A 14,788-nucleotide genomic window follows, 5' to 3' on the forward strand; every position below is an offset into this window, starting at 1 on the left:
TCATGCGCATGTGGACTTTAAAAGTAATGTTCATATGCACTTACCAGCCACTAGCTTCCACTTCCATTTTCGGTTTGGCCACATTGTATTTTGTCTACTGACTTATAGGATTAGGAGATATACCATGTAAGAAGAAAATAATCCAAGACTAACAACTGAATCAGAAGATTTGCTTAAAAGAAATCCGAGGCAAAGTCGTTGGATCAACATATAATTTTATACTCCAGGCCCCACGGTGATCAAAGTTATACCATTTTCAAAAGTCACGGATCAGAGGTGTATTGAAGTTGGGTATTAGATCTTTAGTGATAACCTTTGAGTCCAACTTAAGTTTCGTTACTTTGCTTTCATTTCAATAGTACATCAATCCGAAACATTCTAATCACCACTTTAATATATTCACTGGTTATTTCCGGTACCTAATTCTGGTTTAAAGTAGACCAACTCGGTTTCAAACTACATTCACCAGTCCCCAAACGATCCAAGGAAACGTACAAGAAAAAATATATATGAATCGCAGCCAAAAAAAGGAGTTAAATCAACTAAGAAAAACAGAAAAAATGCGTATATATTATAATATCATAAGAATCAGGTGTCTGTATACATATAATTCACAAACCAGAAATCTTTACGCTTAGCCTGAACAAACGCCATTGATCGACATCCTTAAGGTGCATGTAACAGTCGCTGAAGATTTCCGGTTCGGTATTGGACCGAGAATCTCTGATTGTATAAATCTACAAGATCCTGAAAAACACTGCTATAAAGTATCAATCTGATTTGCTCTCGAGGCTGTATATGTTGCCAATGGTTCCAACAATACTAACCACTACGGCCAAGATTAGCATCAGCCATGACACTGATCTTTCCACGAAGCTTAACGAATTGCTCTGTTTCCCTAACCGTAATGCGATAAGAGCAGGGAATGTAAAACCAAGCGAAACCGCTGATGTTGCACCTGTGAATTTGAAAGCAGTCCATATGTTTGGGATCATCGTCGAGCCAATGTAAATAAGAGCCAGCAAGACCACTGTGAGTCCCAAAGATCTCTTTTTGCTTTCGGATAGAGGAGGCGAGCCTCCAAACAGTAAGGTATTGACGGTTTCTCTCAAGGAGAAATGGATCACGGGGAAGACAAGAACTAGATGAAGAATGTAGCCGATTCTGACAATGTAATTCACCGCAGAGCTGAACCGGATACCGAGATCTTGGTCAAAGTTGGTCAAGATATCTGATTCGGTGTCCTTGCCAAAGAGGAGATAACCCGATATAGCAGTTGAAGCGTAGACAACAACACAAATCGCTGTTGTGATTCTCCCAACTCGGTTCATCTTATGCGGTGATCGACCTTCTAACTCGTTGTATATCGGCTGAACATTGAAGTGACAAACGTATGCATTTGACATAATCGGAATGACCACAAGAAGATCCAAGATCGCTTGTTTGGAACCAAAATCAGGACTCATCCTTGGAGGGTCGATAGTTCCTTGGATAAGCTTGATCGTGGCGACAACAAAACAGACAACCACAAAGACAACAGCAAGAGCAACAGAAGCAGCAGATGTAACGCTCAAGGAATCAATCTTGTTCAAAGCACAGAGAGGAGCCAAGAAGATGACCATAACAATCAAAACCAAAACTTTGCGGTGATCCCAGAATCCATTCCCTAACCATTGATCCAAAACCCCAATGTGATGAAGAGAACCAGACATAACATCGCCCATTATAATCAAGTAAACAACGAGAACGCCACCATTGTTGACAATGATACAAATCTCAGACAAAACCCTAGCGGTTTTCCCCAAAGCGAATTGAACAACCTCGCCGTAAGATTTGGACTTGTAAAGAACTGAAAATCTAATCAAAAGCTCAACACTAATCTCAGACAAAATAGCCATGAGGATAATCAAAAGAAACCCTAGAACCAAGCCGAGAACCTTCATGGTGGCGGGCAATGCCATGATACCGGCGCCGATAATAGAAGTGGTGAGATTAAAAACGGCACCGTAGATCCCAGATCCTTGATTGGATGATTTGCCATGAACGAGGGAGTAATCAGCGACATCGAAATCGAGATCATCACCATCTTCACCGCCAACACCATTACGGGTATCGTCAAAATCGTTAACGAAGCTTTCTTCATCAGAAGGAAGCAACTTGTTTCTGGGTTTTCCATTATTCGTCGGTTTCTGTAACTCAACGTAAGAAGTTTTGGAAATCACAGAGTAACTGCTATCCATTCGCCAGATCTGATGATATAAACGTCCCCTCTGGTTTTTTTTTTTTTTTTTTTTTAAAGAAGAATATAAATAAACTTACAGATAATCCGAGATCGAAGCAGACGAAAGAAGAGACTTTTATTTTTCTACGAGATGGAGTGAGAGAGAGAGAAGATTGTTCAAAAAATCAAATCGGATTAAGGGTCAACGTCTCAATCGGTCGTCCTTCCTGCCTCGTCGGCGAGCGATAGAGAGAGAGAGAGATTAGTTTTGTTTTGGGAGGAAAGAGGAAACTTGTATCTTCCTATTGGTGCTTTTACTTCACACGTGGCTTCTTTTTTAACTTCAATAAAGTACCTTATTAATTGCGGATTAGCATTTTTAAGTGTTTCACATTTACTTATGTTAGGCGTTGTTTAGAAAGAGACATGTTGCTTGTTTTCCCATAGATTCTGAGGAAAAGTCTCTCTTTTCTTTATAATAACCACCAAAGATTCCATCGCTCATACTAAACAAGGAATCCCAAAATGTTGCTTGCAAGTTAGAAATAACAGAAATCCAGGCACTCAAAAAGAAAACACAAACAATTTGATTGGGAACTATGCGATAAGGATACAAGAGAAAATTGGGCATTGGACCTCATCCACCAAATGCAAACAGAATCTCCGTCTTCTCTACAGATACTTTCTTGCCAGTGCACGTACTTTAGTGTCAAAATGTGACGACGTAATCCGAGAACCAGGAAGATACAAGGGATTCAGAAGAATCTGCATGAACCAAACGATTTTAATGATGGTGATGCAACCGAATCAGGACAGAACCAACAACTGCGAATTCATTACTCAAGAAATTTTACCTTTATATAGAGCTCATGCACCTCTTGAAAGAAGCTCTTGATGCCGTCCTCATTCCGTGAATCATGAAGGAGCATGAGTCGAGTATGTGTTGATAAATTAAGGAAGAAACAAATATTTACAACTGGAAATGAATTACCACGCTCACACTATTTAGATGAATGAATCAGAAGAAGCAAACTTTTTGCACTTGAATTTCAAAGGGTCTAAAGTAAGTAGTTCCACAAAAAAAAAGGATATGGCCTGCGGTAACATACACTGACACAACCAGATCGTTAAACCTGTCTACTGACTTCAAGAACCTGAGTCGTTATGTGATAATGAGATGAATCCTTAAAACATAATCGAAATTTTTACAAGGGACTTTACTTACATGGCACTTGTAGTCCATGCTAGGTCTTGGACAACATCTAATGCGGCATGTAATATAAATTGGTGCAACTGGGCAGCATCTTCTCTCTGCCAAATAGAAAGAATGGGTGTGAGAGACTGATGTGCGACTTACACGTTAGACAACACACTAATTGCTATCGTTAGACAAGACACTAATTGCTATCGTGGTTGAAACCTATATCTACCAGCTAGATGAAAGTAACAAACCAAAAAGGAGAAACTTTCAATATTAAACAAGTATAAGTAACCCTACGATAGACCAGAGACCGATTAGTCATGCAATTCCTGTTCAGCAAGCTTACATGATCTTAAGAGATCTAAAAAAAACTAAGACCCTAGTAAGAACAATGCCTGCTTGCTTGGTCATGAAAATGTAAGACAATGTGAAACTTTATTACACCAAAAAGATGTTGATCAATAGTAGTAGCCAACCTTTTCAAATCAGCAGGTAAATTAACAACAATGATAATCAAATTTCTTATCCAGGATATTTCCATCCGAGGGAAGCTAAATGATCTTTGCACCTCTTCTGTGACAGTTTCAGAGGGTTAAATATGAAGTGTTGAACTGTGACCAGGAAACCAAAGTCAAAAGGGGGAGCAGGGAGGTATGATGTGGAATTTATTCTCTCATCTTAAAGATTCCGAACCTAGGATTATGGATCCAACGGAACATGGATGCAAAAATAAAAGTGAGGAGAATGGAGCAAAAAAGCAGGAATAAGTAATGTACTTTGGCAGCAGATCCAACTTCAGCTTCATAGATGGGAATATCATTCCGACCCACAATTATAAAGCAGGCGGTGTTAGCCATTCAATCTCTCGTCTCCAACTAGAAGAAACTAGATCTTGTGTTCCCTGAAACACAAAATCAAAAAGAAAAAAAAAAAACAGATATCAAATTTCAGTATCCATCTTGGCTCTTATAAGCCACCCGAAGTTTTGGAGGAAAGAAACCTAAGCTAGAGAAACTTATCAAATCCACGACATTGCAAAATTTCGTCTCCTAATCCAGAAACTAGCTATGAAATTAAAGGATTAAGGCAGAGAAATGTGTTCCCATTTCTCAAAGTGTAAGGTCAATTGGTCGATTCAACACTGTGTATAAACATTGCTCCCCTTGTCCTGCTTAGTGAAACAAGGGGTTTTCCGTCAAAAGGACACAACAAGTAGATTAGAAACAATCAAACAACTCGTCCAGATACCGACCGATTAAATCCCGACTAATGGAGGTAAATCATCTACTTGAACAGAGATCGACATTCGACAATTGGGTTATGGAAAAGGGAGGAGACTTACGTCTAGAAAACAAAGGTACGGGAGCTTCAGGAATTACGACGGAGAGGAAGGAGAACAAAGGCGATGCCAATTCTTCGGAAATCACAAAGATCTCAGAGTAAAAAAAACATTCTTAACCCAGTGCGTTAGAGATGAAGGAAGATCAACAACGAAAATGTCGAGGCCCGTCACTGTTAATTATTGGGCTTTAAAGCCCATTATTTCTTTAAAATGAAGTTTATATGATATAGATTATCGACCGAAGCGGCGTTGGGAAACATTTTTTTTAAGGAAAAAGATTAACGAATTAAACAAAACAATTTTGTGATGGTGTCGTTGTCGTCGTCATAAGCGATAAGAGAGAAACAAAATCAATTTCCCGAAAAAATTAGTGCAAATAATTATGGCTAAAAAAAATTCAGAAAGTCACATTATAATGGCGAGGGACAACCGACAACTTCTTCTCCCCAGAAAGCAATCAATATATCGCCTTTAATTACCGCGATATGAGAAGAGAAGAAGAAGCTGATAAATTGAAGAACAGTAGTAGTATAAAAATAGCAAAGCAATTAAGCTTTTTAAGAGGAGAGAGGACATACATAAGTGGAAAGTAACCAATAGCCCAACACCCTTCTCATGTACGTTCTTTTTTTTTTTTTGCCTTTTATTAATCAACTTAAAGTTTTGTTTTTAAAATTTTAAAAACTAACCACGATAAAACCAAACAAGTACATAGCCAATAATAGTTGTAGTAGTTTCACATAGTGCGCTTTATTAATACGTAGTGGACTTTCGTAATTTATGAACATACTCACTACTAGACTTTTACACTATTTCCTTCCATTCGTTACAGATTTTCAAACCAATGGCATTGACCAACTGACCTAAAAAAGGTTTTGTAGACTCTAATATTTGAAATAATTACTAATTATTAGAAAAACCAAAAAAAAAAAATTCGGTATGTGGCCCGATTATTTGAAAACATATTTTTGTAATTGACTTTGTTTTTTTATTGGAATTTATTTGATAGCATCGTGAATGATTTAATAATATCTCCCGTAATAACAATTTTAGTTTATCCCGTTAGACGTTTGAACAGACCGGCCAGATGGGACCAACGTGCACTGCTTTTTGGCCGGAGAACTTAAAAAAAAATTAAAGATGCAGTGAACAAACACTGACCACCATTCACTTCTCCACAACTTTTAATGGCCATTTGCCCAATTGATAAAAGAAATCATATCTACTTTATTTACGATGTTCTAGTGTTAGTCAGAATTTTTTACTATTTCTAAAGAAGTACACATCTATTTTTGAGCTATTAGTCTATTACAATTTGTGTTCTGATCTGGAGATTTATATCAAAGTAATTATGTAGGTTGTAGAGGATCTATCGAAAAATCTACTCATTTTAACATAGTTTGACGTTGAGCAAACAATTTTTTGTCATTGATGATTTGTGTATTTTATAAATATTATTTGGAAACCTAATCGAATTTTCATTTGAAAATTATAATCAGTATAATAAGTAATAATTACATCATGCACACGTACCTAGTGACTCATAATGAAACGTATCATACTGGATTGACGAGTAGTTGTCTGATATTGACATCTTAATTTATATGACTTTCCTTTTCATTGTTAATGTTCCTTACTAACTTTTGATTGATAATAAAGACGTTGACATATCAAACCAAATAATTATTTGAAAACTATATATTGTTTTTTCAGATTTTCATCATTTGTTATAAACTCGATAAGACTGTTTCTTTGATTAACAAATGTTTTAAAAAACTTTTTTTTTTTTTTTTTTTGTAAACAAAATTTTTGAAAAACTTATGACCATATATATATTATATAATCTAGTTCAGGCGGAAAATACTGAATCATAAATCATTTTTGTTAGTTTGGATTTTAAATAATAAACCTATGTATAGTTTGAATATTTACAAAACATTTTGATGTGTTTTTCATTTTATATATTTGAGGATTTTTTTAGTTTGTGAAAATAAATCTAATGTTTTCTATTTGGTTATTTGATTTCTTCTTTGCTTTATCTTTTGTTAATATATTATTTTTACTGGTCCTCTCACTCGCCATGGCAAGGAGTATTAAGACATAATGTCTCACATCGGAAGTTGGAAGGGATCCTAAGTAATATATAAGGGATATGGGCCACTCCACTCATTGCCAATTGGTTTTGAGTTGGAAAACCATATTCTAATATGGTATCAGAGCTCGATCCACACATGTCCAACCCGATCCGACCTAAAGATGGTCCAATCATCAACAAGGCCCAAAATTGATGCCGTCGATCTAAGCCCGAACATTCCGAGATTAATGGCCAAAGAGCCATCATCTCGAGAGAGCGTATTAGGACATAATGTCCCACATCGGAAGTTAGAAGGGATCCTAAGTAATATATAAGGGATATGGGCCACTCCACTCATTGCCAATTGATTTTGAGTTGGAAGCCCATATTCTAATAAGGAGCAGGTTTTTGTTTTTGTTTTTGTGTTTAGACATCTTCTTGCATTCCATGTTAGTGTATTTGAATAAAAAAAGCAAGCTAAATCGGCAAATGAACTTGTATACACAATTACACATTACTAGAAAAGTAGAGATACTCGTGTTACCGTGTAAACTAAAAGAATAGAAATATGCTTTTCAAAAGTTATACTTTTCTTGTGCACCCATAACTTTAGCAAAAGAAACAATTATCATTCTTGAGCAATTAAAGCAAATAATAGTATTTATCTTCAGCTGGTGCCAAAAACCTTTACGCTAATGACGTCAAACTCGATGTTTCTTGTGAAAGACTATATAAAATAACAACAATAGATACATCATACATTTTAAAATTAACATATTAGTTCACTGTAATTAAATCGTCAACTATCGATGAAATACCAATTATGCTGTGAAGTCTGAACAAACAAACAAAATTAATTTTCTTAATTAGTTGTACAGTTAACTGAGGCTCGTATATACTACTCAATAGTCAATATAGTTCACATGACATTTCGGGATTAATAAAAACAATCCAAAACAGTTAAATGGGCTCGTATATAATTATAGAAAATGATTAGTAGAAATTAAAAGAATCACAGAAATATTTAACGACTCCAAATCACGAGAAGGCCTAAGAGTTCTCATGTCGGGAGAATTAAGTGATAACCTCTTCCATTATCTCTCTCTCAATCACGTGATTTTTGTTCAACGAGTACCGCATCTCAAGAATTAATGGCAATTTAGGTAATATTTGTCATTTTCAAGGGCAATGGAACTTAAAGATGCATCTCAGAAGGAAAAGTTTTGTCGTGTTATGAGGGATCTGTGGGGACGCAGCTACTTCGCTTACAAACCGTTGGATCAATATCCTTTAAGGTTCATCGTACAAGATTGACGGTATTCACCGAGGGTGTAGTCCTGTCGCGACACAGACGATCATGTCTCCTTGTCGTACAGCTAGCAGCTAGAGATTCCGAGCCGATAACGTCGAGAATTGTAGCCGGCTAAGTCTTATGCCCTGATTTGACTGTACTTATATATAAGTATCTCCGCTTATCAGAATCAGCTTCCTTATCGTGTAATAGGTGCATTGGCTTATTAGACTCCGTTATCTGTCACCTTCGCATATTAAAATCACTTTTTTCGTTCGGGTTTTAAATTAAAGTCTCCATTTCTGCAAGATTTTAATGTTCGTATAAATAATCCTGAAGAGAGAGAAAACTTGTTTTTCTTTTTTCTCTCAGTATCGGGTTGAGAGAAAAAAAAGAAAAGAAAAAACGAAATCCTTCATTTTCAGGAGAGAGAGAGAGAGAGAGACTGAAGCTCTGGCCTTTGTTTCTGAAATCGATCTTGTTCTTCTTCTTCTTCATGGTAAGTAAGCTTCACGCTTCTTTGGTTAATAACGGAATCTAGTTTTTTTTTTTTTTTTTTTTGAATGGTAGCTTTTCTGGGTTTTTGCTTTATCCCTTTTGATTTATTTTCTTCTCATGTAGTGAAAAAGATGGCCATTTAAGCTTTTTATATTTAATTCGATGGACAATAATAATACTAGGAAGACCTAATTTTTTTGCTCTATTAAACAGTAATTAAATCCGCCGGAATAGAGACTTTTGGAGAATTTTCCGGAGATAGTTTGAAGATCTAGTTATAATTAAGAGGGTGGTGTGTATTTTTCATTTTTTTTGATTAAATCCAGGAATATTTGAAACCCAGTAAATTTGGTGTTTGTTCATTTAAAGGTTATAAATAATCGTCGCCATTTGCAGATCGATCTGGTGCATCTGACTTGAAAGCTTATCGGAGTGAGTGAAGAAATATTATCATGTCTTCTCTGAGCAGAGAGCTCGTGTTCTTGATCTTACAGTTTTTAGATGAAGAGAAGTTCAAAGAGACTGTTCATAAGTAAGTCCTCTTTCCGATCTCTGATTCGTCATTTTGTTAGGCGAGAAATGCATTAACTTGATTGATTTTGTGGGAAATTTGTTAGGCTTGAACAAGAATCTGGGTTTTTCTTCAATATGAAGTATTTTGAGGATGAGGTCCACAATGGTAACTGGGATGAGGTTGAGAGGTATCTCTCTGGTTTTACCAAAGTTGATGATAATAGATACTCCATGAAGATTTTCTTCGAGATTAGGAAGCAGAAGTATCTCGAGGCCTTGGATAGGTAAGTTGTTGACTTGTGTCTGTCAACAACCATTAGATTTGTGTTTTCATTTGCCAATGTCTCACACACACCGGTTGCTTTTTGTAGGCATGATCGTCCCAAGGCTGTGGAAATTCTAGTCAAAGATTTGAAAGTCTTTTCCACTTTTAATGAGGAGCTTTTCAAGGAAATCACTCAGCTCTTGACCTTAGAAAACTTCCGGTAAGCCACATCAGGGTTTTAAAGAAGCTTCAGGTTTAACTTTACATTGTGCAAAAGAGTTTTAACTCTTTCTACTTCAGGGAGAACGAGCAGTTATCCAAGTATGGGGACACAAAGTCCGCCCGAGCTATCATGTTGGTGGAACTCAAGAAGTTGATTGAAGCTAATCCATTGTTCCGTGATAAATTGCAGTTTCCTACCCTTCGAAATTCACGGCTGAGGACTCTCATTAATCAGAGGTATTGATTGTCCTTTCTTGTTCACTTCCAACTAATTTTCATTTCTCAGCTGCTTTAACTCCTTGTTTCTATGTGACTCCATTACATGCAGCTTAAATTGGCAACATCAGCTTTGTAAAAACCCAAGGCCTAATCCTGATATTAAGACTCTCTTTGTGGATCATTCCTGCCGCCTACCAAATGATGCACGAGCACCATCCCCTGTCAACAATCCGCTGCTTGGATCATTACCAAAAGCTGGGGGATTTCCTCCTTTAGGCGCACACGGGGTAGGTCAATTTCCAGCCGATTTTCGTCTTTTCTATAAGTGCACTTTATTCTGATTTTGCTCCTAGCTCTATAGTTACCTTTACATGCCGTGCTTGATTATGTCTTCTTCAGCCATTTCAACCAACACCTTCTCCTGTTCCTACACCTCTTGCTGGTTGGATGTCTAGTCCTTCCTCTGTCCCACATCCAGCTGTGTCTGGAGGAGCCATTGCTCTTGGTGCTCCATCCATCCAAGGTAATTTGCTTATCAAATGTGGTTTTTCTTCCTAAAAGCTGTGTGGAACTATAGTCTTTCAAATTTTATCCTTGCCTTTTTTTTAAGAATCGTTAAGTTTCACCTGTGATCTATGTAACATGTTCTCCTTTTTGGGTCTTAGCAGCCTTGAAGCACCCGAGAACTCCTCCAACTAATTCCGCTGTAGACTATCCATCAGGTGATTCAGACCATGTCTCAAAGCGAACAAGACCTATGGGAATCTCTGACGAGGTGACAAAAATCTAAAGCAATATTATGTATTTTCTTATCAATACCAATTTTACTCAATTGGTTATGCTAGTTTAGAATTTAGACGTATTTCTTCTTTCTCCCAATATGTAGGTGAGTCTAGGTGTCAACATGTTACCAATGACATTCCCGGGACAGGCTCATGGTCATAATCAAACCTTCAAAGTACCTGATGACTTGCCCAAGACAGTAGCACGAACTTTGAGCCAAGGCTCATCTCCCATGAGCATGGATTTCCATCCTATTAAACAGACTCTGCTACTAGGTCTGTTTCTTGCTCTGTATGCATATTTCATGAAACATACATCATCAGAAATTTGTAACATCAGAAGCTTCTTGCTTCACTTTTCTTTTTTCTAGTTGGTACGAATGTAGGGGATATTGGGCTCTGGGAAGTCGGTTCTCGAGAACGACTAGTCCAGAAGACTTTCAAAGTTTGGGACTTGAGTAAATGTTCAATGCCCTTGCAGGTTCTTTTATGAAAACTAACCAGATCTTAATATCTAATATTTATTTGAAACTTCAATGACCAAAAATTCTGGTTTTTATAGGCTGCTTTGGTGAAAGAACCTGTCGTTTCTGTCAACCGTGTGATTTGGAGCCCGGATGGTTCCCTATTCGGTAAGATTTGAAATTTCAAATGCTCTTTCTACTGATTTGGGTATTCATATGCACGTTTTCAATTGCAGGAGTTGCTTATTCAAGACATATTGTACAGCTATACTCTTATCACGGTGGTGAAGATATGAGGCAACACCTCGAGGTGTGATAATTTAAAACAACATTTTAGGAGCACTTCTTTCATTTTCTGTAACTAAAAGCATTTATTATTATTATTATTCAGATTGATGCTCATGTTGGCGGTGTCAATGACATTGCATTCTCCACTCCGAACAAGCAACTATGTGTTACTACTTGTGGTGATGACAAAACCATCAAGGTTCAGCCTTTTTTTTTTTCTTTTTTTTCCTTAATTTTGTTTTTTTTTTTGTTGGAACTCTAAAAACAGGACTAATCAATTCTTTGAATCAAGGTCTGGGATGCTGCAACGGGTGTAAAACGGCATACTTTTGAAGGCCATGAAGCTCCTGTTTACTCTATCTGCCCTCACTACAAGGAAAACATTCAGGTAAGTAGCAATATTTAAACGGTTTCATTTTTGCTCAGTACAAGTTTAAATTCGTATCTATTTGGTTTTGGTCTTGACTTGTTTATTTCTTCTTTTGCTCAAGTTCATCTTTTCAACTGCGCTTGACGGGAAAATAAAAGCATGGTTATATGATAATATGGGTTCTCGGGTTGACTATGAAGCTCCTGGTCGCTGGTGTACAACGATGGCCTACAGTGCTGATGGAACTAGGTTATCACATTATTCTCATCATCATTATGTTGTGGTTCTGTTTACTCTGTTCTGTCTCGTCGTGATGTGATAATAAATTTAAAGTCTAATTTTTGTTTTATTCGTATGGATAGGCTATTTTCTTGTGGGACGAGTAAAGATGGGGAGTCGTTCATAGTTGAGTGGAATGAAAGCGAAGGAGCAGTTAAGAGAACTTATCAAGGATTCCACAAGCGTTCTCTTGGTGTTGTGCAGTTTGATACTACTAAAAACCGTTATCTCGCTGCGGGTGACGACTTCTCCATTAAGTTCTGGGATATGGACACTATACAGCTTTTGACTGCCATTGATGCTGATGGAGGTCTCCAGGTATGTAAACAAATACCTCGATTCTTCCTGGAAACCAAATGTTTTCATTTGCAGCCATCATGTGGCTCTATATTTTGTAGGCAAGTCCACGGATCAGATTTAACAAGGAAGGCTCTCTCTTGGCCGTTTCTGCAAATGACAATATGATTAAGGTTATGGCAAACTCAGATGGTCTTAGGCTATTGCACACAGTCGAGAACTTATCTTCTGAATCCTCCAAGGTACTGAATTTTTTGCTCACTAAATCTTCAACAAGCAAATGACTAACCCCCAATTTGAAATTTCTTCAACACTTTGTTTGCCATTTACATTTGCAGCCTGCAATCAATAGCATTCCGGTGGCAGAGAGACCTGCCTCTGTCGTTTCCATTCCTGGAATGGTACGAAAATCGATATTTTTTTTTTCCTTCAGTTTCTCTATCTTTTGGTCTGTGTCCAACCATCGTCGTTGCTCACTTACCGTTTCAACAGAATGGAGATTCACGGAATATGGTGGATGTGAAGCCAGTGATCACTGAAGAATCAAATGATAAGTCTAAGGTATGGAAGCTTACTGAACTCGGCGAACCCTCTCAATGCCGTTCATTGAGACTCCCTGAGAATATGAGAGCCACCAAGGTACCAACACAGAGACTGACATAATTGCACTTATACATATGGCTTTGATTCTAATGACTCAAAACTTTAGCAGATATCGAGATTGATTTTCACAAATTCGGGAAATGCAATTTTGGCATTGGCATCAAATGCTATTCATCTGCTATGGAAGTGGCAGCGAAATGACCGCAATGCAACTGGAAAGGTACATATGGTCTAAAATCTGCCTTTAAGACCTCTGAAAGAGGTGAAATCATGATGAAATTCAATTTGTGATTTTGTGTAGGCAACGGCTTCTGTACCTCCTCAGCAGTGGCAACCAGCGAGCGGGATCTTAATGACAAACGATGTGGTTGAAACTAATCCAGAAGAAGCCGTACCATGTTTTGCTTTATCCAAAAATGATTCCTACGTAATGTCAGCATCGGGAGGAAAGATCTCTTTGTTTAATATGATGACGTTTAAGGTAGAATCTCAGCTTGAGACAGCACTAAGTCTAATGTATGCAACCAAATCTTCATCTGTTCATTTAAATGTGTTGTTGGCTAAGCGCAGACAATGGCTACTTTCATGCCGCCGCCCCCTGCTGCAACGTTTCTTGCTTTTCACCCTCAAGATAACAATATCATTGCGATCGGGATGGATGATAGTACAATACAGATTTACAATGTTCGTGTTGATGAGGTTAAGAGCAAGCTTAAAGGACATTCTAAGAGAATAACCGGCCTCGCTTTCTCCAATGTACTAAACGTTCTGGTTTCGTCTGGAGCAGATGCTCAGGTGCTGTTTCATCTCATGTTTTGTAATCAAGAATCTCAATCGTTAGAAGTCTTACTGTAAAACTTTTGGTTTTTGTATGTATGCAGCTTTGTGTATGGAACACGGATGGATGGGAGAAGCAGAAAAGCAAGGTCCTGCAAATTCCACAGGGAAGATCGACGTCTGCTCTGTCAGACACGCGTGTTCAGTTTCATCAAGATCAAGTACACTTCCTTGTGGTCCATGAAACTCAGCTCGCCATATACGAAACAACCAAGCTTGAATGCATGAAACAGGTTTTAGTAATTATTACTCTCGCTCTCACTTTCTTTCTCACTCCTTGCATCTGATAGAAATGTCTTAATTTTGATTCCAGTGGCCTGTGCGTGAATCATCAGCTCCAATCACACATGCCACATTCTCATGTGATAGCCAACTGATATACACAAGTTTCATGGACGCTACGATATGTGTCTTCAGCTCTGCAAACCTTAGATTGCGTTGCAGAGTCAATCCCTCAGCATATTTGCCAGCTTCTCTCAGGTGAGTAACAAAAGCGAATGAATGAATGTAAAGAGTGCAATAATGTTGTTGTTGAATCTTGAATGTCGGTGATGATGATGTTTGTGCAGCAACTCGAACGTCCATCCGCTGGTGATAGCGGCTCATCCGCAAGAATCGAATATGTTTGCAGTGGGTCTGTCAGACGGAGGGGTCCATATATTCGAGCCGCTTGAGTCAGAAGGTAAATGGGGAGTAGCTCCACCGCCTGAAAATGGCTCAGCGAGCGCTGTCACGGCTACAGCTTCCGTTGGAGCTTCTGCCTCTGACCAGGCTCAGAGATGATGATATGAAACCGATCTGCTTCAGTTCCTTACTCTGTTTATTTTTGGGGTTTTAGATCTTTTCCGAAAGCATTCTAACAAGGTGAATGAATCAATGTAAAATATTATCTATAGCTTACAAGTTGCCTAATTGGTTAATTCGATGTTGCTTGCTTATGATTTTTTTTGGTCTTAAGAAAGTATCAGTGTTGCAACTAAGGATTGACTGCCACGTGCAGCTTCGAAAATGGAGTTAGGTTT

The 14,788-nt window shown here is 37.8% G+C and overlaps 3 protein-coding genes across 3 annotated transcripts; 1 reads left to right on the top strand and 2 right to left on the bottom strand.

Moving 5' to 3' along the window:
- Positions 1–543: 543 nt before the first annotated feature.
- On the bottom strand, positions 544–2,620 carry LOC9325352 (probable sodium-coupled neutral amino acid transporter 6). The gene has a single exon (XM_021035326.1). It carries the CDS (start codon positions 2,238–2,240, stop codon positions 771–773), a length of 1,470 nt encoding a protein of 489 aa, XP_020890985.1. The 5' UTR covers positions 2,241–2,620; the 3' UTR covers positions 544–770.
- Positions 2,621–2,711: 91 nt separating this feature from the next.
- LOC9325353 (trafficking protein particle complex subunit 2) lies at positions 2,712–4,875 on the bottom strand. The gene is made up of 6 exons (XM_021035327.1): positions 4,765–4,875; positions 4,199–4,323; positions 3,447–3,532; positions 3,314–3,375; positions 3,076–3,161; positions 2,712–2,986 (listed from the first exon to the last, which is right to left on the bottom strand). Exons 2-6 carry the CDS (start codon positions 4,277–4,279, stop codon positions 2,894–2,896), a joined length of 408 nt encoding a protein of 135 aa, XP_020890986.1. The 5' UTR covers positions 4,280–4,323; positions 4,765–4,875; the 3' UTR covers positions 2,712–2,893.
- Positions 4,876–8,429: 3,554 nt separating this feature from the next.
- LOC9325354 (topless-related protein 1) lies at positions 8,430–14,704 on the top strand. Its single transcript, XM_021034216.1, is given in 25 exon segments — positions 8,430–8,627; positions 9,027–9,159; positions 9,245–9,424; positions 9,512–9,625; positions 9,706–9,864; positions 9,956–10,133; positions 10,246–10,369; positions 10,512–10,621; positions 10,733–10,904; positions 11,000–11,109; positions 11,191–11,260; positions 11,329–11,402; positions 11,484–11,579; positions 11,673–11,768; positions 11,872–11,999; positions 12,113–12,347; positions 12,428–12,568; positions 12,665–12,816; positions 12,818–12,965; positions 13,039–13,149; positions 13,231–13,410; positions 13,500–13,724; positions 13,811–13,999; positions 14,080–14,246; positions 14,336–14,704. Coding segments are annotated over 24 exon segments (3,453 nt in total). The 5' UTR covers positions 8,430–8,627; positions 9,027–9,079; the 3' UTR covers positions 14,550–14,704.
- The last annotated feature ends 84 nt before the right edge of the window (positions 14,705–14,788 follow it).

Source organism: Arabidopsis lyrata (genome assembly GCF_000004255.2).
Source record: "Arabidopsis lyrata subsp. lyrata unplaced genomic scaffold ARALYscaffold_2, whole genome shotgun sequence".
NCBI classification, from domain to species: domain Eukaryota; kingdom Viridiplantae; phylum Streptophyta; class Magnoliopsida; order Brassicales; family Brassicaceae; genus Arabidopsis; species Arabidopsis lyrata.